Source organism: Hylobates moloch, unplaced genomic scaffold (assembly GCF_009828535.3).
Source record: "Hylobates moloch isolate HMO894 unplaced genomic scaffold, HMol_V3 SCAFFOLD_16, whole genome shotgun sequence".
In the NCBI taxonomy this organism is placed as follows: domain Eukaryota; kingdom Metazoa; phylum Chordata; class Mammalia; order Primates; family Hylobatidae; genus Hylobates; species Hylobates moloch.
This window is the reverse complement of record NW_026652291.1, coordinates 75,999,878-76,023,601: the sequence shown is the minus strand read 5'-3', so window position 1 is coordinate 76,023,601 and position 23,724 is coordinate 75,999,878. Positions and strand designations below refer to the sequence as shown.

Below are 23,724 nucleotides of genomic sequence, written 5' to 3'. Positions count from 1 at the left end.
AGCCTGACCAACATGGAGAAACCCCATCTCTACTAAAAATACAAAAATTAGCCAGGTGTGGTGGCTCATGCCTGTAATCCCAGCTACTCAGGAGGCTGAGGCGGGAGAATTGCTTGAATCCGGGAGGTGGAGTTTGCGGTGAGCCGAGGTCACGCCATTGCACTCCAGCCTGGGCAACAAGAGCGAAACTCCGTCTCAAAAAAAAAAAAAAAAGTAAAGTTGGCTTGTAAAAGGACTTTATTTCAAATATGCCATTGTCGGACATGGGACGAAGCCTGGCAAATTTTGTACTTGAATTCGTGATGTTAAGATTGCATGACTCCTACTATGGAAAGGTGAGGGAAGTCAGGGAAGTGTTGTGCATAGCCGTGTAATTGGACCAATTAAGAAACAGGTGGGATTTTCTTCAAACTACTGCTGGAATGTGGGAATGTAAGAAGTATAACAGATATGATTTAGCAAGCAAATTGATCTTAGAGCAGGGAGATTGAGAGGAAAAAATGTGCAGAAGAGAGTTGTGCCCAAATATCACTCAGGTGATATTTAGTATGTCTTAATAAGTAAGAATGTGGAGATGCAATCCAGCCTTTTAACCAGTTGTAGAAAGTTAAACCTGGCTGTTGTCTGTGTGTGAATGTCTTCCTGCTAAGACTCTGGAACCTTTCTTAGTGAGGTTTCCTAATGGTCCTAAGGCAATGGTTTTCAGAACCCCTAACTTAAACATTATTGAGTATCCAAAGAGAAAAAAAATGGCTAAATAGAAGACAGGTGGGTTTTCATATCTGCTTCTGCAGTTTATTGTGATACATTGTTTTGGCTGAATTGTGTGAAGGATTAATTAATAAATTAAAAGGTTAATTGCAGTGTGGAATCTGAAAGCTTAGGAGTGAACTTTTTGTACTTTGTTACCTTAAAACCCATTGGCCTATTCTACACTTTGAATGGATCATCTACCCATGCGTGATATTTTAACATCACAAGTTGACCGTTTGGAAGATACTGCTTCACTGAGTAATGTATATCTTCTAAATGTTAATACATTTTGTTATATACTATCAAACAAATTACATTAATACCAACACTGATCTCATCAGAAAAATCTTTACATATTAGGAACTTGTCAAGCTTATGGTAGCAGGCACAAGTTTTAAAACAATTTAATGGCAGGGAGCGGTGCCTCATGCGTGTAATCCCAACGCTTTGGGAGGCCGAGGCCGGCGGATCACGAGGTCAGACAAGTGAGATCATCCTGGCCGACATGGTGAAACCCCGTCTCTACTAAAAATACAAAAAATTAGCTGGGTATGGTGGCACACACCTGTAGTCCCAGCTACTCGGGAGGCTGAGGCAGGGGACTTGCTTGAACCCAGGAGGCAGAGGTTGTAGTGAGCTGAGATTGCCCCACTGCACTCCAGCCTGGCGACAGAGTGAGACTCCGTTTCAAAAAAAAAAAAAAAAAAACCCCAAAACAATTTAGTATTTGCTTGAAAGCTCAAATTTTTATCATTGGCAAAAAATACTATAAGTTGTTTTATATGAAGTGATAGGTTTACTTCATATATTTTTGAGAAAATATCTGTGTAGTACCTAAGTACTAGTTATGTACTATCCTTGGGAGAATTGAGAAAACAGTCATTCAAAACATTTTTTGTTTTGTGTTTCAGCTATTTTAATGCCTTTTGCAGATGTGTTTTAGATGTATTTTATTTTATTTTTTGTTGTGGCACATTAGAATTTTTATTTTTTCTTAATAACATTGGATTTCTTAGGACTTATTTTTTGTCAAATGTAGTCATCCCTGTTCTGATTTCATTTTATTTTATTAAATTTTTTTTTTTTTTTGAGAAGGAGTCTCACTCTGTCGCCCAGGCTAGAGTGCAGTGGCATGATCTCGGCCCACTGCAACCCCCACCTCCCGGGTTCAAGTGATTCTCCTGCCTAAGCCTCCTAAGTAGCTGGGATTAGAGGCACCCACCACCAGCTCAGCTAATTTTTGTATTTTTAGTAGAGATGGGGTTTCCCCATGTTGGCCAGGCTGGTCTTGAACTCCTACCTCAAGCGATCCGCCGGCCTCAGCCTCCCAAAGTGCTAGGATTACAGGTGTGAGCCACTGTGCCTGGCCTTAAAATTTTTTTTATTTTTAATTTTTGTGGGTACATAGTAGGTGCGTACATGCTTCTTAAATTATAGGAGCAATTAAGTAGTAAACACAATTTTATTTGCCTTATGTTCTGTATAATAAATGTGGAAGAGGTTTGCATAGTCTTAGAATTTATATTCACATCAGTAACATGGACGCTGTTGCTAAAAGCTGCATTTCTAATCCCCCCCCTCACCCCCACGTCCTGGTTGTTTTTTCTTTATTATCACCTATGTTATGGTGGAGTTTGACGTCTTCTAACTCTCCTCTGAATATCCCACACCTTTGTTTTATCATTATCTTTCAACACTTTTCCTTGAAAGCTCATACCACCCTTCTCAAAGCTGTCTTCTATATTTACCTTCAAAATAGTTTTTTTTTTTTTTTGAGATGGAGTCTTGCTCTGTTGTCCAAGCTGGAGTGCAGTGGTACGATCTCAGCTCACTGCAACCTCTGCCTCCCCAGTTCAAGCGATTCTCCTGCCTCAGCCTCCTGAGTAGCTGGGATTACAGGTGCATGCCACCGTGCCCAGCTAATTTTTTTTGTATTTTTAGTAGAGACAGGGTTTCGCCGTGTTGACCAGGCTGGTCTTGAACTCCTGATCTCAGGTGATCTACCTGCCTCAGCCTCCCAAAGTGCTGGGATTACAGGCTTGAGCCACCGCACCTGGCCCCAAATAGTCTTTTCTAAACAAGTTTAGTCTTGGGATTTCTCTTTACCCTTTATGCACCTATGAAAAACCACAATCTTTTTTGATTAGCGTAAGATTTTCTAGCTGTCTCCAAGATTCTGGCACGATTGGAGGAAATACAGTGTTTTCTTTAATTTTTATTTTCTTATTTAAAGAAGAGAAAGTTCTTAACTGCTTGGAATGCTTAGATTTGTTAAGCTTCACTTTCTGTCATTTGTTTTATAAAAATTTATTTGAAAGATTTTCTAAAATTAAAATTGTTATATCTAACTTTTTCCCCCCAAATAATATCTCTTCTTTCTTCACTTAAATTTTAGAGTCAGTTTCTCGTTCCACTATTGTTCTTAGCAACTTTAAACATCCATGTTGGGTTTTCCACCCTAGGTTCACAGTTCACTTCTTTCAACTTGACGTCCTTCATGTCTGCTACACAAGACTTGAATGTCTTTGTTCTCCCACACCTTTAAATTCTTCAGCTTCCTTCCATGACTAACTACTGTTGCAGTTTGAGAGCATGAGATAGAGCTGTTGCCTACGTAGAAAAGCCGGCATCCTAACTAGGCATTTAGACAGTAAAAATGGAGCTGTCTTTTGATACTGGTCTCTCCCCAGAGTGCATCCTCTTCCCTTGGTTAGTAAACTTAAATTATTATACTGAAATTTTATATCTCAAGTTGGAGTTTAAAATGCTCTCATAATTTGGAATGTTCAAAATATTCTGAAGTAAGTTTCTGCAAAAGAGTCTAAATAATATATAAATTGGGGGAATAGCACTTATCAAGCATTTTATTTATCGTGCCACAAATAGCCTGTACTTGCACAATAAGAAAATTACCTGTCCAAAGCAGAAGTGTCCAGTTTTAGGAAAATCTTTTCGTTACATATCATTAAACATTCTCTTCTATAAAGTTTAGTGGAAACTTGTTATTTTTCGGATAGAAACCATGTGAGTTTTAGAACTTTGTAATTTTGAAATCTGTTTATATGAATTCTTGTAACTTTCAAAACTGATATGGAAAACATAGGATCTAGGTTTTCCCCCTATTTTTGCATTTCTTTTCCTATATATCCTTAAAGAGATAAGACACTATTTTTTTGCCATCATCTTTTAGAGTGAATAAAAAAGTGTTAAATACCTCTTATTGGGCCTCATGGACATTGGGTAGAGCCATTAATTATTTTGTTATGAGTTGCTTGCTGATTTTTTTCTGAGATAAATATTTTCATTTGGTCTGGATTTTTTTTTTTTTTGAGATGGAGTTTTGCTCTTGTTGCCCAGGCTGGAGTGCAATGGCATGATCTCGGCTCACCACAAACTCTGCCTCCAGGGTTCAAGAGATTCTCCTGCCTCAGCCTCCCCAGTATCTGGGATTACAGGCATATGCCACCATGCTTGGCTAATTTTGTATTTTTAGTAGAGACGGGGTTTCTTTGTGTTGGTCAGGCTGGTCTTGAACTCCCGACCTCAGGTGATCCGCCCGTCTCAGCCTCCCAAAGTGCTGAGATTACAGGCGTGAGCCACCGCGCCCAGCCGGTCCTAATTTCTAATGTATTAATATTGCTGAATGAGGGGAAGACATACTTATTTTGAACCTTCTTAAGAGGATCCTGGATTTTAAAATATTTTAAAATTTCGATACAGAAATAAGAATCAAACTCCACAATGACAACCTATTTGGAATTCATTCAACAAAATGAAGAACGAGATGGAGTCCGATTTAGTTGGAATGTTTGGCCATCAAGTCGACTGGAAGCTACAAGAATGGTTGTTCCTGTGGCAGCCCTGTTTACACCACTGAAAGAGAGACCTGACTTACCACCTATTCAATATGAACCTGTTCTGTGTAGTAGGACCACTTGCCGTGCAGTTTTGAATCCTTTATGGTAAGTAAAATATATAGAAAAACTAATGTGGCAATGTGATTTTAAAATGTAGGGGTTTTTTTTGCAAATTTTTATAAAAATCCCTTTGTTTTTGTTCATAGTAATTTTTTCAAATTAGGACAGTCAAAAAAAATCCAGAGAGCTGTAAAATTTTAGGATCATTTTAGTTGTAGTGAGTTGATAATATAAAGAGACCAAATGTAAAAGTGTCACTATAAAAACTGTTAGATCCCATCAGTGTCTTCTGAATAGTGGTGCTGGATGTGTATCAACCCATCTTGTGTCATTAGATAAGTCATAACTGGCTGGGCGTGGTGGCTCATGCCTGTAATCCCAGCACTTTGGGAGGCCAAGGTGGTGGATCACCTGAAGTCAGGAGTTTGAGACCAGCCTGACCAATATGGTGGAACCGCGTCTCTACTAAAAGTATAAAAGTTAGCCGGGTGTGGTGGCATGTGCCTGTAGTCCCAGCTACTCGGGAGGCTGAGACAGGAGAATTGCTTGAACCTGAGAGGTGGAGGTTGCAGTGAGCTGAGATCGCGCCTCTGCACTCCAGCTCTGGGCGACAGAGCGAGACTCCGCCTCAAAAAAAAAAAGAAAAAAGTCATGATTGAGTGACATGTTGTTCCAAAAATGTTGTGATTTCTGTTGCTTAAGCCAAAATCTCAGGAATCATCTCTTACTTCTCTTCCATTCCCTCTCCCCACAGCCAATCCACTAGCAAATCTGGGTGATCTCCCTCTAGAACATTACAGATTCTGTCTCTTACAGCCTCTTATTCCATCTCTGGTAGTATACCCTGCTTCAAGGTACCACTATCTTTTTCCTGGGCAGTTTCAGTATCCTCCTACCTGCTCTCCCTGTTTCTATTCTTGTCTTTCAGCAGTCTGTTCTCTACCCAGAAGCTAGAGTTTTATGAATGAAAATCAGATGTTTAACATCTTCCAGTAGTAGCTTCTTATTCTTGGAATGAGAAATCCAAACCCCTTATCAAGATCTATAAAGCCTTGCATGATCTAGCCTCTGTATGTATTTCTGCCTTCATCTTGTATTATCCATTTTCCTTATTCTCATCTACATAATACGTTAACCCTGTTACCCTCTTTCTGGTTCTTGAACATACCAAACTTACTCCTACCTTGACAATGGTGTAGTAGCTGTGCATTCTGCCTGGATTCTTCTGTCTCCAGATTTTCTTGTAATTGGTTCCTTTTCGTTCTGGTCATACTTTAGTTGTCTATTTAAGAAGGCTGTTTTTTAAAGCAGCCCTCTTAAACACATTCTCACATTCTGCTTTGTTTTCTTTCATCTCTGTTATTACTATGTAAAAGTATTTTCAGCTGGGCCCAGTAGCTCACGCCTGTAATCCCAGTGCTTTGGGAGGCCAAGGTGGGAGGATTGCCTGGGCAGCAAAGCAAGACTCCATTTCTACAGGAGGAAAAAGGAAAAAAAAAAATGTATATGTGTATATATGCATATATATGTATATGTAGGTATGCATATATATGTATATGTAGATATGCATATATATGTATATGTAGATATATATGTATATGTAGATATGCATATATATGTATATGTAGATATGAATATATATGTGTAGATATGCATATATACATGCATATATATACATATATATGCATATCTATATGTAGATATGCATATATATGTGTATATATAAATACATATACATATGTATATGCTGGGTGTGGTGGTATGTGCCTGTAGTCCTAGCTACTTGGGTGGCTGAAGATGGGAGAAACACTTGAGCCAGGAGTTCGGTGCTGCAGGGAGCTATGATTCTACCATTGCACTGCAGCCTGGGCAATAGAACGAGACCCTGTCTCAAAAAAAAAAACCAAAAGTATTTTCGTGTTTGTGCAACTGTTTGTCTTTTGTCTGTCTGTCTTTTCTAGAATGTAAACTCCATGAGAGCAGTTCTCTTTTTCTTGTATCACCAGCACCTAAAATAATGGTTGGTACTTATTAGGCATTCAGTAAATATATTTTTGAACTGAATAAATGTTTTCTAGGTCTGAGTGTAGATGTTACTGAGGTCACTTGAAGAAAAAAATAGGATTATTTTAATTTTATTGATATTTGCTGTATATGTGTGTGTATATATATTTTTGAGATGGTTTCACTCTGTCACTTAGATTGGCGGACAGTGTTGTGATTCTGGCTCACTCTATCTTTGACCACCTGGGCTCCGATGATCCTCCCACCTAAGCCCCCTGAGTAGCTGGGAGTACAGACACGTGCCACCACTCCTGGATGATTGTATTTTTTGTAAAGACTAGGTTTCACCATATTGCCCAAGCTGGTCTTGAACTCCGGGACTCAAGCCATTTGCCACCTCAAGCCTCCCAAAATGCTGAGATTATAGGCGTGAGCTATTGCACCCAGCCAATCTTTACTGTATAAGTTATATTCACCATTTAGGTAAACTTGTATATGTTAAAAGTGTGAATTAGATATTGGCAGTGTCTAAAACTACATGGCTTTTAAAAGTTACTTTGACCATCAATTTGAATATGTTCATGCTTTAGGAAGAAATTAATTTTATTGAAATTAGGATTTTTCTAAAATTGAACTGAAATATGAACTGATATGTCTTTTTTTTAAAACAGTCAAGTGGATTATCGAGCAAAACTTTGGGCTTGCAACTTTTGTTACCAAAGGAATCAGGTAAGAAAACATCCATTGCATGCCGGGCGTGGTGGCTCATGCCACTGCTATAATCCCAGCACTTTGGGAGGCTGAGGTGGGTGGATCACGATGTCAGGAGATCGAGACCATCCTGGCTAACACAGTGAAACCCCGTCTCTACTAAAAATACAAAAAAAACTGGGTGTGGTGGCGGGCACCTGTAGTCCCAGCTACTCGGGAGGCTGAGGCAGGAGAATGGCGTGAACCCGGGAGGCGGAGCTTGCAGTGAGCCGAGATTGCGCCACTCTACTCCAGCCTGGGTGACAGAGCGAGACTCCATCTCAGAAAACAAACAAACAAACAAACAAACAAAAAGAAAACCATAAAACACCCATTGCAGATGTTAATGCCAAAATACTGGTCATGTGGAAAAATGCATATTTAAAAAAAGATACAAATAATTATTTCTCATTTAATGAAAATGCTTTTTTAAAAATAATTAAATGATCAGGAAATACTTTCAGTTTAAAATTTTATTAGTCTTTCTAGCCTATAATTTGTTAAAATTTTTTTTTTTTTTCCTATTTGTAGTTTCCACCTAGTTATGCTGGTATATCTGAACTGAATCAGCCTGCTGAACTTTTACCTCAGTTTTCTAGCATTGAATATGTAGTTCTGGTAAGAACATAAGAACAAATATTTAAGAAAGTTTTAAAATTTATACTGAAATAATTGTTAAATTTTGGTGATTTAGAAGGAATCATGCTTAATTCTCACATTGATTTGATGGAACATTTCAAAGGTAAGAACTGTTGAGGTCAGTTTGAGCAGGGTAATTCCTATGTTGTAGTTATTTGATGGGTGGCCAAGATACTGGGTATGGTGGTGTGATTTGCTATACTGAGTAGATCAGTAAACAATAAAGTATAAATCTTGCTTTGTAGTTGGAAGGTCAGTTAACAAATATTTAGTCAATATGATGCTGGAGTTGGCTAATGTATCCCCCAGGACTAATTAATGAAAATAATCTTGCATTGGTCCTTCTTAGGAAAATCATGTTTATTCTCTTTCTGAATACTTAACATAGTTGTTTACATGTTTAAGTGTGGAAGTAATATCTTTTATGAATGTTTTAGAGAAAACAATTATGGTTCACTTGGACTATTCAGTAATTTGTCCAGCCTGGCTAGTTTCTAGTTCTCTGAAAATCCAAGTGAGGTTTACTAATTATTTTATGAGTCAAATGAAACCTTATGCATGTAGTTAAATAAAATGGAAAGTGAAAGTCCTCTCTGTGTAACGATACCTAATGTTCTTAAACTTAATTTTTCACCTGATGATATGTCTTAGATCTCTCTCCATGACAGTAGAAATAACCTGTTTCATTTCTGAAATGGCTTTACTAGGATTCTTTTGTATCCGTTATTTAATTAGTTCCCTGTTGACTGTCTTGTATGTTGTGCTTTAAACTACGTATTTTTTCTTTTTGATGAATTTTTTAAAAGCGTGGTCCTCAGATGCCTTTGATATTCCTCTATGTGGTTGATACTTGCATGGAAGATGAAGATTTACAAGCCCTGAAAGAATCCATGCAGATGTCATTAAGTCTTTTACCACCTACAGCTTTGGTTGGACTTATTACTTTTGGGAGAATGGTTCAGGTTCATGAACTTGGATGTGAAGGCATTTCAAAAAGCTATGTCTTCAGAGGAACAAAAGATTTGTCTGCCAAACAACTGCAGGTAAACAACAAGAATGGTAGTTTTCACCTATCTGGAAGTTACTCTATATATGTTTGTAAATGCCTCCTGTATGTTTCTAGGACAAATTTTTATTATGAATGACTGATATAATTGTATTATAACAAAGGCTTTAAATTCAGTGCTGGTTTCAGTTTTCTTTTCATGTGCCTTAAATTGTTATACAGATTAAAGACCCTTCACTTTTAACTATATCTTTAAAATTTGAAGTCAAACCAACGGTATTTTACTAGAGATTTGAAGGGCTTATGAAGAGTCATGCTGAAGGCTAAGAGAGAGCAACTGCAGAATATTAGCTTGTTTCTTTTTTTTTTCTTAAGAGTTCAGTTTTTTTGTTGAACGTGTTATAAAAGAGGTTTAGTCAAAAAGAACAAAGTCCATGTCATCATCATACTCCTCAGGTTCTTCTTTCTTTGTTTCCACTTTCTTTTCCTCAGCTGGGGCAGCAGTGGTGGTGGGGGCAGGACCTCCTGCAGGTGCAGCACCAACTGTTGGAGCAGGTCCACCAGCCCCTACATTGCAGATGAAGCTCCTGATGTTGACATTGGCCAGTCCTTTGCAAACAAGCCGGGCCAGAAAGTTTCAACATTTGTGTCAGCTGCTTTGACAAGGGCATTGATCTAATCCACTGTGATGGTCACCTCATTGTCATGCAGAATGAGGTCCAAGTAGATGCAGAAGAACTTGAGATGGAGGCCATGGTGTGGGCGAGTGCAGGGCTGGTGCTGCCTGACATGGTGCTAGTCACCTGATGAAGTGAGGACCTCACCCCAGTGTGGTCTTGGCTTCCTCATAAGAACCGAGCACCTTGGTGGCAGCTGAGGAGAGAGCTTTTGTTTCTTAACATTTCACTTAGGAACTAAATACTTTTAGTATGTTTGGCGAGGGGAGTTTTTTTTTTTTTTTTTTTTTTCAGATTTTATAATAGTTTATATTTGCACACAAATTCTGTCACATTGTTCAGTACTACCAAAGTAAAATTCTTGAATCTTTCATTGAAAATGAAAAACCCATCTGTCACCTGTTCCCAGTAAAAAACTGATTGTTCTATAAAATCGGCTGATTTAGTCAGATAGGAACTGATGTTTGAAAGACAGTCTTTCCAAGTTGCCAGGTCATCAAATAATGACCATTCTAGGAACATGGTAGGACCAAAGACAATGACAAGGCCAAGCAGAAGGATTAGCAAAAATAACTTATAAAAGCTCCAGGGAATCTTGCTAGTGAATGTGCCAGTGTCTTGAGGCAAAGAAAGTTTATCCACATCGTCTAGATTTATGTCTTCTCACTGACTGGTATCAAAGTTCTTCATTAAAGGGCTTGCAGGCAAATTAGAGGGAGGTAAAGGCGTTTCCTTGATTACTTTGATTTTCTCCCTAAACTCCTGCATCTGTTGCAGAAATACAGTGGGTTCCGACACATCTTTGAAGGCCTCAGCAATGTTAAAGGCCATCCGTTGCTCCTGCAAGATGGTGTTGAGTTTGTTGATCTCTGGGTCATATGCTTGCATAACAGCAAGTTTCATGGTGTCAAAGTCAGACAGAATTTCATTCTTCTTTTGATCCAGTGTGTATTGTAACTTCTCAAAAAATTCCTTCACTTTATCTGAATCTTTAGTCAGTAACTGTAGGGATTTCCTCTTACTAGTTTCCAAGGTATCCAAGCAAGAAAGAGCATCTCCCCGACGCCAGGTCTCAAAGCTCTGGAAGAGGGACTCAGAGGCATCCCTTTCCTGAGCATAGGCACCTTCCATAGGACAGAAGACATGTTTGGTGTGCTCCCCACGAGTAGCACAGATCCCACAGATCAGCTGCATATCAGTCAGGCAGAAAATGTTGACAGGCTGCCCCAAGTGTCCTTTGCATACTGGCATTTTGGGAGAGATCTTGATCTTGTTATACTTTTCCACAATACCCTTCAGGGAGTAATTAACCTGCAGGCTGCTAATTCCAGTAGCTGAAGTTTCCTTACAGCATGTAGGACACTTGAATGGAGCTGGTCTCCACAAGGAATTCCGCACACTCCCTTCTAAGATACCTTCTAAGCATTTTTTGCAGAAGTTGTGGGAGCAAGGCAAAACCTGTGGATCATCAAACAGACTACAGCAAACAGGGCACATGAGAGCTTCTTCAAGCAGCTCCATCACATCCTCTGTCTCCTACAAGCTAATGTATTTGGCAGGGTTACTATTTCCCAGGGCAAAGCAGGTCTTTTTTTTCATGTTTTCACTAACGAACTAGAGGCTACTCCGGCGAATGGGAGAGGCCGTGTGACCGCCCGTCCTCCAGCTACAGGCACCGCACAGTAGGCGCCAAGCACAGCTGCAAAATGGACTCGCAGCTCCCCTCCCTTCCCCCCGTCCTGTCCTCCCCATCCCTCCCCCCCCATCCCCCATCCCCTCCCCCCCCCCCCCCCCCCCCTATCCCTGCCTCCCCCATCCATCCCCCTTCCTCCCTCCCCATCCTCCCTACCCTCCCCCCCACCCCCCATCCCCTCCTCCCTTCCCCTCCCCCTTCAAAGGGAGTTATTTTGTAGAAACTATGGTTACATATGTTTTTTAGTGGTTTTTATCACTGGGACAAATTGAAGCTTTCTCTTCCAAGGCAAAGGAGTTATGTGTAGCATACTAGGATCATCTGCTCAGATGAACATCTTTTTTTCTGCCCAGAGATTTTGATAGTCCATAAGAGAGTAATAAGTGAATGTCTGTATTGGGAGATGGTTGGTATATATACCTTATATATATAATATAAGATTGTTCATGTAGGTACTTTGAAAAAACTTTCTAAGTAATTCTGGTGCAACTCCTAGTTGAGAACAGTTACCCTAGAAGATGATAAATAAGCCTGGCATAAAGTTGACAGATGTAAAATTAGACTTTAGAGGCTTCCAGGTAGACCAAAATGAAGAAGAAAGGAAGAGATTTTTGAGGGCGAGTCTAATTTGAAGCTTGGCAGACTGAGGTAGTGGTGCTACAGTTAACTAAGAGAACATACTAGGGGAGTTTGCACATTTAAATGGGGAGGATAATGAGTAATGAATGCATTAGTCAATGAATAGTGAATAAGATTTGAGAAGGTAGAGAAAGTTGAAATTTGTTCTTTTCCTTCTGAGACAGAGTCTTGCTCTGTCACCCAGGCTGGAGTGCATTGGCACGATCTTGGCTCACTGCAACCTCCGCCTCCCAGGTTCAAGCTATTCTCCTGCCTCAGCCTCTCGAGTAGCTGGGACTACTGGCACCCGCCATCATGCCTGGCTAAATTTGGTATTTTTGTAGAGATGTGGTTTCACTGCGTTGGTCAGGCTGGTCTTGAACTTCTGACCTCAGGATATCTGCCTTCCTCAGCCTCCCAGAGTGCTGGGACTACAGGCATGAGCCACCGCGCTCGGCCTGAAGTTTGTTCTTTTAAGAGGTTTGTTGAAGGTAATGAAGGAGGAGATAGCATGGGAATTTGAGAGAGAACTGAGTTAAAGAGACGTACTTTAGGAGGAAGGAGAAAGGAAAGAGACTGAAGAGGGCGAGTTAAAGCAAGAGTGAGATGAGGAAAGCGAGGTTTAGGAAGACATAGTAGGGATTCCTTCAGGAGCAGAGGAAGCGGAGCACCTTAGAGAGGAGAATCATGTTTCCATGAGACAGGAGAGAAAGTGAACCGTTTAAATCTCTGTGCTTTAGTTTTTTCCATTTGTAAAATAGAGATAGTAATAGTATGTACCTTATAGTGTAGTCGTGAGAATTAAATGAATTGTACATTTAAGTGTTTGCTACTATTAATGTTATTATTAAATTATGAATTTAGAATGGTTTACTGTTCTGATTGTAGAGTACCTTTTACTTATGTAATACATATGAAGCACATAAACCATCTTCCTTTTTTCTTTCTTTTTTTTTTGACATGGAGTCTTGCTCTGTCACCCAGGCTGGAGTGCAGTGGCATGATCTTGCAATCTCCGCCTCCTTAGTTCAAGCTATTCTCCTGCCTCAGCCTTCCGAGTAGCTGGGACTAAGGCGCGTGCCACCACACCCAGCTAATTTTTTTTTTTATGTGTTTTTAGTAGAGACCGGGTTTCACCATGTTGGCCAGGATGGTCTTGATCTCCTGACCTCATGATCTGCCCGCTTTGGCCTCCCAAAGTGCTGGGATTACAGGCGTGAGCCACCGCGCCTGGCCGATTTTTATATTTTTTAGCAGAGACAAGGTTTCACCATGTTGGCCAGGCTGTTCTTGAACTCCTGAGCTCAGGTGATTCCCCTGCCTCAGCCTCCCAAAGTGCTGGGATTACAGGCGTGAGCCACCGAGGCTGGCCTAGTTTTTTTTTTGTTTGTCTGAGACGGAGTCTCGCTCTGTCGCCTGGGCTGGAGCGCAGTGGCACGATCTCAGCTCACTGCAACCTCTGCCTCCCGTGTTCAAGCGCTTCTCCTGCCTCAGCCTCCCAAGTAGCTGAGATTACAGGAGCACACCACCATGCCTGACTAATTTTTGTATTTTTAGTAGAGATGGTGCCTCACCATGTTAGCCAAGGCTAGTCTTGAACTTCTGACCTCGTGATTCGCCCACCTTGACCTCCCAAAGTGCTGGGATTACAGGCGTGATCCACTGCGCCTGGCCCTAATTTTTGTATTTTTAGTAGAAATGGGGTTTCCCCATGTTGGCCAGGCTGGTCTCGAACTCCTGACCTCAGGTGATCCACCTGCCTCAGCCTCCCAAAATACTGGGATTACAGGTGTGATTCACCGTGCCTGGCCACATCTTCCTTTTTTCAATAGGCAAGTGAATGCCTGCAGACTAAATTTTTTTTCTCCATTGAAACATTTTTATTTTCTTTTCCTATTTAGATTAAATTTCCCTATTCTTTCCGTATTATTAGTTGAAAAGAGCCTGGCCTTTGCTCCCCAGATAGTCCTAGATTCAAATCTTAAACTCTTCTAGTTGTATGATCTTGGGTTTATGTCTTTGCTAATTATCTCATCCTTCATAGAAAGGAATAAACAGTACCTATTTTGCGAGGTTATTAGTACTAAATATGGAATTCTCAATATGGTGTAAACCCTTATAGAGCTTTATAGAAAAACCTGGATTTAAAATCTTGCATTGTTACTTACTGGTTGTGTAACCTCAGACAAATTACTTAGTCTTTCTGATTGTCAATTTTCATTTATAAAGTAGAAATTAAGAAGAAATCTATTTCATTATTGTTTTGTGAGGAAATAGTATATATAAAGATTTTAGCATAGAATATGGAACATGTTAAGTTCTTAGTAAAGAGTTGCTGTTTCTGCTAACAGTATAGGAAATATGGCCGGATTAGTTCACTAATTTTATCTTTGTACATCTTTAGACTTCAATTTTCTGTTACACAGTTTTATAATCCAGTACTTCATGACTAAGCATTTCTAGATTCAAGAAAAATTTAGTATAACATTATTTTCATTTGTCTAGAGAGAAATCGTACACATATCTGAAATTCAAAACAAAGGTGGCAGTTTGGTTATGAATTACATTAGAAAATGAGGATGTATATACATACGAAGTATGTGAGCCTTGTAACTCTCCATGTCCTAACACTACTGTTGCAATTTTACATTTATTTATCTGTTGATTTGATTAATTTATGTTTCTGGATTTTAATTTCCATGAGGGAAGGGGCTAGTTAATTTTTACCATTATATTCCTGCCACATAGCAGGTGTTTATGATATAGTTTGCTGAAACGGATGAATGAATATAAATTAAGAAGTATGGATATTTAAGTTACACAACAATTTATTTTGACTGTTAATTAGAAATAAAGTGTTTTTGAGCTAATATGCTTCCTCTTTGGTTATATAACACCTTGTGCTTTGCTAGCTCATGATGAGTATTTTGTGTTATTGTTTTCTTGATAATCTCTCCCACTGGACTCTGTTTTCTGAGGAAGGAGACCTGGTATTTTTTATTTTTGTGTTTCTAATGTCTAGCACAGCATTTTATATGTGATAAATAGTTGATAAATCTTTGTAAAAGTAATTAAATGAATATTGCACAAGTAATCTCTTTACAGGAAATGCTGGGGCTCTCTAAAGTACCAGTTACTCAAGCAACACGTGGTCCTCAGGTACAGCAGCCACCTCCTTCCAACAGGTAATAAATATGATGAAGAGAATTTGACAGTTTCCATAGCTGTTTTAAACATTCCATACCCTTGAACATAGGCATTCAGTGATACTATATTGTTAAACATTTTTAGGAATATAAGTAAGTTGTATTAACATACTTTTTAAAGAATTGGGTCAAAATCGTGTCATTAAAATGGTTTGTTTTTTTGTCTTAACAATGTAAGGAGTTACTTTAGTTTTGTTATTTTCCTTATTTTTTATTTTGAACTTTGGAAAAAACTTGTTTTTGTGTGGTTTCAGGGCAGCCAAAGTTTTTATTTTTTCTTCCTAGTTTTAGAGGTAGCTTTTCCCACTAAGGTTTCTGGAGTGCAGTGGCATGATCTTGGCTCACTACAACTTCCGCCTCCCAGGTTCAAGCAATTCTCCTGCCTCAGCCTCCCAAGTAGCTGGGATTACAGCCATGTACCACCATGCCTGGCTAATTTTTGTATTTTTTGTAGAGACGGGGTTTCACCATGTCAATGTCCTAACCTTATGATCCTCCCTCCTCGGCCTGCCAAAGTGTTGGGATTTCAGGCATGAGCCACTGCGCTCTGCTAGCTTTTTCCCCTAAGCTTTCTAATCAGAGGTAGTATTACTAAAATTTAGTTGATGTATTTTCTCATAATTATTTCAGTAACCTAAAATTTAGTAGACTAGTAAGTGAGAGATGAAATCCTGAAGTAGTACTTGGTTTGAGTGTTTTGTTTATTGTAGTTGTATTCAAAATGTGGTTTCTGGGGCTGATATCATCAAGTGTCACCTAGGAATGCGTTTGAAATGCAAATTCTTGGGCTCCAATCCAGACCTACCAAAACAAACTCTAGAACTGGGACCTAGCAATATGTGTTAAAACAAGCCCTCTAGCTGGTTCCCATATACACGAAAGTTTGAGAACCATTGGTCTGCTGTGTGTTCAGAGTATTGTTTTCTATTTTTAGGAAAGTGAAATTTGTTTCTCGAACTCTCACCCATAAACATTTACAAATGGCTTTTTATTTAATTTTGTTTCTCAGATTCTTACAACCAGTACAGAAAATAGACATGAATCTCACAGATCTTCTGGGAGAACTCCAGCGAGACCCTTGGCCTGTACCACAGGGAAAGAGACCTTTGCGTTCCTCCGGAGTGGCACTTTCCATAGCTGTAGGACTGCTGGAGGTAGGGAAGATGGTTTTGTTTTGGAATGTAAAGTGTGTGTGTGTGTGTATGTGTGTGTATGTGTGTGTGTGTGTGTAATTGTAAGGATAAGAAGAACCAAAGTGCTTTTTTTCCTCCCTATTCTCTCACTCAGCATCAACAAAGAATACTTCTGTGGTTTTCCCCCACATACCAACCAAGCAGTTCTGCCTTTGATACCAGCTGGGTGTCCTGTAATTCAGTTCAATTCTGATACTATCTAACTGGAGATAACATCACATCTCACAGATAGAGGGCTCAGTCCCACAATACTGCCCCCCACTTAAGTGCCAGTCACAAGTAGTAGGTTGTCACCTATACTGCTGACAGACTGGCTGTAAATTTGACACTCTCCTTGGGTTTGATTAATTTGCTGGAATGGCTCACAGAACTCTAGGAAACACTTTATGTTTCTCGGTTTATGATAAAGATATTATGAAGAATATAGATGAACAGTCAGATGGACTAGATGCATAGAGTGAGGTGCGGGAGAAGGGGTTCCAAATTTCTGTGCCTTCTCTGGGGCACCACCCTCCAGGAACCTCCACATATTCATTTGTCTGGAAGCTCTCCAAACTGTGTTCTTTTGGCTTTTCATGAAGGCTCACTACATAGACATGACTGATTACATCACTGGCCATTATCCCCTCACTCCTTCTGGAGGTTGGGGCTGTGGAACTGAAAGTCTCAACCTTCTAATCATGCTTTAGTCTTTTCAGTGACCAGCCCCCATCTTGAAGCTATCTAGGAGTCATTTTATTAGCATACAAAAGGCACTCTTGGCTGGGCACCTCATGCCTGTAATCCCAGCACTTTGGGAGGCTGAGGTGGGCAGATCACCTGAGGTCCGGAGTTCGAGACCAGCATGGCCAATATGGCAAAACCCCATCTCTACCAAAAATACAAAAATTAACCAGGTGTGGTGGCGGGCACCTGTAATCCCAGCTACTTGGGAGGCTGAAGCAGGGAGAATTGCTTGAACCCAAGAGGCGGAGGTTGCAGGGAGCTGAGATAGCGTCACTGCACTCCAGCCTGAGTGACAGAGTGAGACTCCGTCTCAAAAAACAAAAACAAAAACAAAAGGTACTCTTATCATTCTACAGATTCCAAGGCTTTTAGGAGCTGTGTGTCAGGAAAGGAGAGGAAAAAAATATATTTCACAGTATTACAGGAAATGGTATGTACAAGATAATATTGAGTGAAAAAAAATCAGGTTATAGGACAGTGAGTGTATGATTTTATCTATGTGAAGTGTTTTCCTCCAGCGTATTGTCTGGTATATTGTTTTGTATATATCCTGTACAGACACGATTCTGGAAAGAAGTTCACCCAGATGTTAACAGTGATACAATAAGTGGAGTTTTAGTAGAATTTGAAAATTTTATACTATGCATATCTTAGCTTTAGAATTACAAAATAGTGGCTGGGCGCGGTGGTTCATGCCTGTAATCCCAGCACTTTGGGAGGCCGAGGTGGGTGGATCACGAGGTGAGGAGATTGAGACCATCCTAGCTAACATGGTGAAACTCCATCTCTACTAAAAATACAAAAAAAAAAAAATTAGCCAGGCGTGGTGGCGCATGCCTGTAATCCCAGCTACTTGAGAGGCTGAGGCAGGAGAATCACTTGAACCCAGAAGGCGGAGGTTGCAGTGAGCTGAGATCATGCCACTGCACTCCAGCCTGGGCAACAGAGAGAGACTCCCTCTCAAAAACAAAACAAAACAAAATAGTTTTTTAAAATGTTTTTTAAAAAATTTGAAATGCTATCAAATTTACAGAAAAGATGCAAGAAGTGTATAACTTTTTTCTCCAAACTATTTGAGATTGTGAACCCCAAATATCTGAGACAGTCTCAGTTAATTTAGAAAGTTAATTTTGGGCTTGGCGTGTTGGCTCACGCCTGTAATCCCAGCACTGTGGGAGGCCAAGGTGGGTGGATCTCTTGAGGTCAGGAGTTCGAGACCAGCCTGAGCAACATGGTGAAACCCTGTTTCTACTAAAAATACAAAAAAATTAGCTGGGTGTGGTGGCAGGCGCCTGTAGTCCCAGCTACTTGGGAGGCTGAAGCAGGAGAATCACTTGAACCTGGGAGGCAGAGGTTGCAGTGAGCTGGGATTGCGCCACTGCACTCCAGTCTGGGTGACAGAGCGAGACTCCATCTCAAAAACAAGAAAAAACAAAAAAGTTTATTTTGCCAAGGCTGAGGACGCGTGCCTCTGGAGGTCCTGATAACATGCATCCAAGGTGGTCAGAGCACGTTGGTTTTATAACTTTTAGGGAGACATGAGACATCAATCAACATGTAAGATGTAGTTGTTTCCATCCAGATAGGTGGGACAACTCAAGCAGGGAGGGGCTTCTAGGTCACAGGTAGGTGAGAGACACAGGTCGCTGCATGCTTTTGAGTTTCTGATGCATTTATCTTACTGAGCAGAGGGATGACTTTGAATAGAATGGGAGGCAGGTTTGCCCTAAGCAGTTTCCAGCTTGACTTTTCCCTTTAGTTTGATGATTTTGGGGTCCGAAGACTTATTTTCCTTTCACGAGATTAAGTTGCTAATATGATAGTCCCAACCCCTTGAAAGTTTATATTTCCTATGAACCAGGATAATCTCCTACATAACCACAATATAAAACTATTAAAATCACACTGATACATTACTACCAGCTAATTCTCAGACCCCATTCAAGTTTTATCAGTTGTCCCAATAATTTCCTTTACTGAAAGGATTTAGTTCAGTCCTGCATTTATGGCTATATCTATTTACTCTCCTTCTGCCTGGAACAGTTCCTCAATCTTTCCTGATCTTGACACTTTGGAAGATCCAGACCAGTTATTTGGTAAAACGTTCTTCAATTTGAGTTTGTCTTGAAGTATCCTTATAATTTGATTCAGGTCTTGCATCTTTGGGAGGAATGTCGCAGAAGTAATGCTGTGTTCTTATTGTTGCATTTTACAGGTGGCACATGGTTTTCATTTGTTCCATTACTGGTGATATTCACTTTGGTCATTCATTAAGGTTGTATCTGCCAGAGCTCTCCACTTTAAAATTACTCTTTTTTTACCCCTTTGTAATTAATAAACATTGCAAAATATTAGGAACCCCCGTGTTGATTTGTTTAATTACTGCTGATGTTAACTTCCCTTACTTGGTTAAGATTGTTTTTGCCACTGTAAAGTTACAGGTTTTCCTATTGTAATTATAAATATCTTATTAGGAGATACCTTGAAAATATGTGAATAACCAGCGTACTCAGCAAACTTTTACCTGCTAGTTTAGCATCCATTGATGATTCTTTTCTGATCAATTATTATTATGATGCATGCCAAATAGTGGCTTTCTAATTCCATCATTTCTACACTTATTAATTGGCTTTCTACTTGAGGAAGAGCTTTCTGTCTTCTTCCATTTACGTATTTATATATATATATAAACTTACACACACACACACACACACACACACACATATATATGTAAATACATACAGAATACACACTGGGTGGATTCTTACATTCTTATTTTATACAACAAGATATATTCCTTTCCTATCATTATTTACTTTGATGCTTAAGTTTTCCCCTATTTGGCTAGTGGGAGCCTCTTCAAGCTGCTTCTGGGTCCTTATTAAATGCCGCATGTTTGCTTAAATACTTCCTTTCTGGTATAGTAAGTTGTTCAGGGCTCATTTTATCCTTTTCCTGCTCTGGACCTGAAATGAACCATTTGGGAGCCCTGTTTCCTTTCAGCCTTGGTTCTACCAAGAAGATAATGCTTCATGTGCACCCTTACCCTGGGTGTCATTAATTCTAGGTCCCAGTGGCTGGAGCTAAGAAAAAGATGTATGTGTATATGTATGTATCTATATATGTATATAAAATCATAAGTATATGTGTGTGCATATATATCTACATACTCCAATATACATCTATATCTCTATTAAAATAAAAAAATTTTATATTAAAAACCAGTGATTCTTTCAGGTATGTTCAATTCAATACCACAGAGTTTTTTTTATCCTTCCCGCTTTTCCATATTTGTAACTCATTCTCTATGAGAAACCTGCTCCCGTTATCAAATATATTTACTTATTTGCTCAGTCCTAGAATATATAGAATAGTTTCAGAGTTTCTAGCTCATACATCTGTTAGAAAGAAGCTTAGGAGTTAGAGCTCACTATTTGTTTAATGTTCTGAGAATATATAGTACAAAATATAATGTTCAAAAGTTAAGTGGGTTATTCCCCTCCACTGCCCTTAGTGTGATTATGTTATTCTTTGCTGTAAGTTTTATTTGTATCTTCTAGTAAATTTCTTAAGAAGACTTAAGAGTACAGAATTCCCTGGGCTGTTGAATGTTTAAACTTTTTTCCTATGGTGCTGATAGTTGAAGAACAGCTTGGTTAGATATAAAAAGCCTTGGTTCTAATTTTTTTTTCCTGGAGTTTTTGGAAAATGCTTTTTCATTATTTTCTTACCTTGATGTGTGTTTTTTTTTCTTTTTCTTTTTTCTTTTCTTTTTTTTTTTTTAAACAGAGCCTCTGTTGCTCAGGCTGGAGTGCAGTACGTGATCATAGCTTACTGCAGCACTGCAACCTCAAACTCCTGGTCTCAAGTAGTCCTCCAGCCTCAGACTCCTCCCAAGTAGCTGGGACTACAGGCCCATGCCACTATGCCCAGCTAATTTTTAAATTTGTAGAGACACAGTCTTGCCATGTTGCCCAGACTGGTCTCAAACTCCTGGTCTCAAGTGATCCTCCCACCTTGGCTGATGTTTTTTAGAAGGCTGATACCAGCCTTATTTTCTTGCGCTTTTAAATTATTTGATCATTTTGCTTGAAGGTCTTGAGGAATTTTTTTTTTATCTTGTAGAGTTTTTGTTGCAGGTTAATTGTCTCTAGTATGTGGTAGGCCGTCTTTATATGTATTTTTTCCTATGAAGTTGTCTTATAGCTTTAAATAGTAGTTTTGTTCCATTGTTTTGTTTTATTTAAGAACTCCTGGCCAGGCGCAGTGGCTCATGCCTGTAATCCCAGCACTTTGGGAGGCCGAGGCAGGCGGATTACCTGAAGTCAGGAGTTCGAGACCAGCCTGGCCAACGTGGTGAAACCTCGTCTCTACTAAAAATACAAAAATTAGCCTGGGGTGGTGGCACACGCCTGTAATCCCAGCTACTTGGGAGGCTGAGGCAGGAGAATTGCTTGAACCCGTGGACAGAGGTTGCAGTGAGCTGAGATCCTGTCACTGCACTCCAGCCTGGCCAACAGGGCAAGACTCTGCCTCAAAAGAAAAAAAACAACTGCCATTATATATAAATTGACTATTCTTTGCTTGCTTTTTATTTCAGCCATCTTTTTATTTCTTTATTTCATTTTCATTCTCTTGGTTTTTTTCTTTTCTTTAGTGCCTCTTACCAAGTTATCATTTGAATCTGTAGTCATTCTTCTAGGCCTGCTGTTTGTTTCCCTCTTCTCTCTTCCACGTACTTCTTCCCCAACTGCCCTTGATCTTTTTGGAGACTTGCAATGAGAGCATGAGAGATATAGTTCACAGGGATTTAGTGGGTTTTTTTCCCCCAGTTATAGGAAATTTGAAGTTTGGATGTTCTTTGTGTCATAGTTTTATGAAAGTATCTGTATATAGTTTTATTTGCTCTTTTCTTCATTTTTTCAGCTTTACATGACTGCTATTATCTCAAATACCCAGAATGAAGAGGGTATTTTTGTTATTAGTTAAGAAAGTTGTAGAAGTAATAATCATACCTTGTGAAAACATTCAAACAATATGCAATGGTGTATACAAATAAGTAGAAGACAACTTTCCTTGTTCTCTAGATGTTAACCACATGATTTTATTTTATTTTATTTTATTTATTTATTTATTTTTAGATGGAGTTTTGCTCTTATTGCCCAGGCTGGAGTGCAGTGGTGCAATCTCAGCTCACTGCAACCTCCACCTCCTGGGTTTAAGCGATTCTCCTGCCTCAGCCTCCCAAGTAGCTGGGATTATAGGCACCCGCCACCATGCCTGGCTAATTTTTTGTATTTTTAGTAGAGACAGGGTTTCACCGTGTTAGTCAGGCTGGTCTCGAACTCCTGACCTCAGGTGATCTGTCCACCTCAGCCTCCCAAAGTGCTGGGATTACAGGTGTGAGCCACTGCACCGGGCTAATCATATGACTTTAAAAATTATCATGAAGTTTATATCATTTACATTCTATTCTGAAGCTGTAGTGTAGGTTGAAAAATGTACTCTATTTTGTCCAATAACTACTTATAGAAATTAGAGATAAAATAGCATTTCTAATGTGACAATACAAATATTAATTGTGGAATAAAGTAGAGCGATTATACGCAGAGAAGGGTACTTTCATATATAAAAGTCATAGGATATCTTTTACATTTTTTCTAGGTCCTATCACTTCGTTTGGATCATACCCAGTTGCTCTTTTGTTTCTTATAAATATTCTGAGTTCTTCTATATTCAAACATTAAAAAAAAAATGACCCTCTCATTGCATTGGTAGTTTGGGTGGCTATAGAATTCTAGTTTCAAAATAATCTTCACTTGGAAATTCAAGTCATTCCTCTCTAGTGTTCTGACATAGACATACAGTTTATTGATGATAATTGGATGTAGTCTCATGCTTGTTCTTTTTTTAGGAAACTTATTTTTTCACTAGACATTTTTAGAATATTCTCTTTAATTTTGGAGTTCTGAAATTTTGTTAGGCTGTATTTAGGTTTGATTTTTTCTTTCTTTAATTATGTTTGGTTTTGGTAGACCCTTTAATTCTGAAGAATATTGTCATTCTTCAGCTTAATTTATTTCTTTTTTTCTATTCTATATTTGTTACATTGATGCTGGACCTCTATATCTCTTTATATATTTATTTTTTTCCTCATTATCTTTCTTTGCTCTTATTTATATGAGATTTCCTCAGCTTTGTTTTCCATACTTCTAGCTCAGTCTTCAGACATGCTTTTCGGCCCATCTATTGAGGTTTTAAAATTTTTCTTAATGCTTTTAATTCCAGAAACTTTTGAGAGTTGTCATGTTTGTTGTGATATCCATTGTAACATGTGCTTGGTTCTGTATCTCTCAGCCTCTAATTTTCATGCAAAGACCCTTCTCCAGGCAGATGACCTACTTTCTAACAGAGAGCAGTTCTTAGGAATTGCTGATGGCAAAATCTGTTGTCAGCTGCTGTATCTGGAGGTATAGATACACACTGTTTCTTCTTTGGTTCATTGCTGCTTTTTGTATTTTTTGATTCCAAATATGGAGCTT

At 39.2% G+C, this 23,724-nt stretch overlaps 2 protein-coding genes and 1 pseudogene across 3 annotated transcripts in view; 1 reads left to right on the top strand and 2 right to left on the bottom strand.

Moving 5' to 3' along the window:
* The window catches only part of SEC23A (SEC23 homolog A, COPII coat complex component), a 72,963-nt gene that overhangs the window by 2,799 nt on the left and 46,440 nt on the right, over positions 1-23,724 (top strand). For both annotated transcript variants that reach the window (XM_032135150.2, XM_058429545.1), the window contains 6 exons: positions 4,474-4,715; positions 7,346-7,403; positions 7,956-8,042; positions 8,870-9,106; positions 15,163-15,242; positions 16,273-16,417. In XM_032135150.2, the coding sequence (XP_031991041.1) occupies positions 4,495-4,715; positions 7,346-7,403; positions 7,956-8,042; positions 8,870-9,106; positions 15,163-15,242; positions 16,273-16,417 (828 nt within the window). In that variant the 5' untranslated portion in view covers positions 4,474-4,494. The remainder of the gene's footprint in view (positions 1-4,473; positions 4,716-7,345; positions 7,404-7,955; positions 8,043-8,869; positions 9,107-15,162; positions 15,243-16,272; positions 16,418-23,724) is intronic.
* LOC116456366 (E3 ubiquitin-protein ligase TRIM13-like) lies at positions 9,428-11,372 on the bottom strand. Its single transcript, XM_032135153.2, is given in 1 exon segment — positions 9,428-11,372. A coding segment is annotated over 1 exon segment (1,224 nt). The 5' UTR covers positions 11,268-11,372; the 3' UTR covers positions 9,428-10,043.
* Positions 9,482-9,971, bottom strand: LOC131381573 (large ribosomal subunit protein P1-like; annotated as a pseudogene).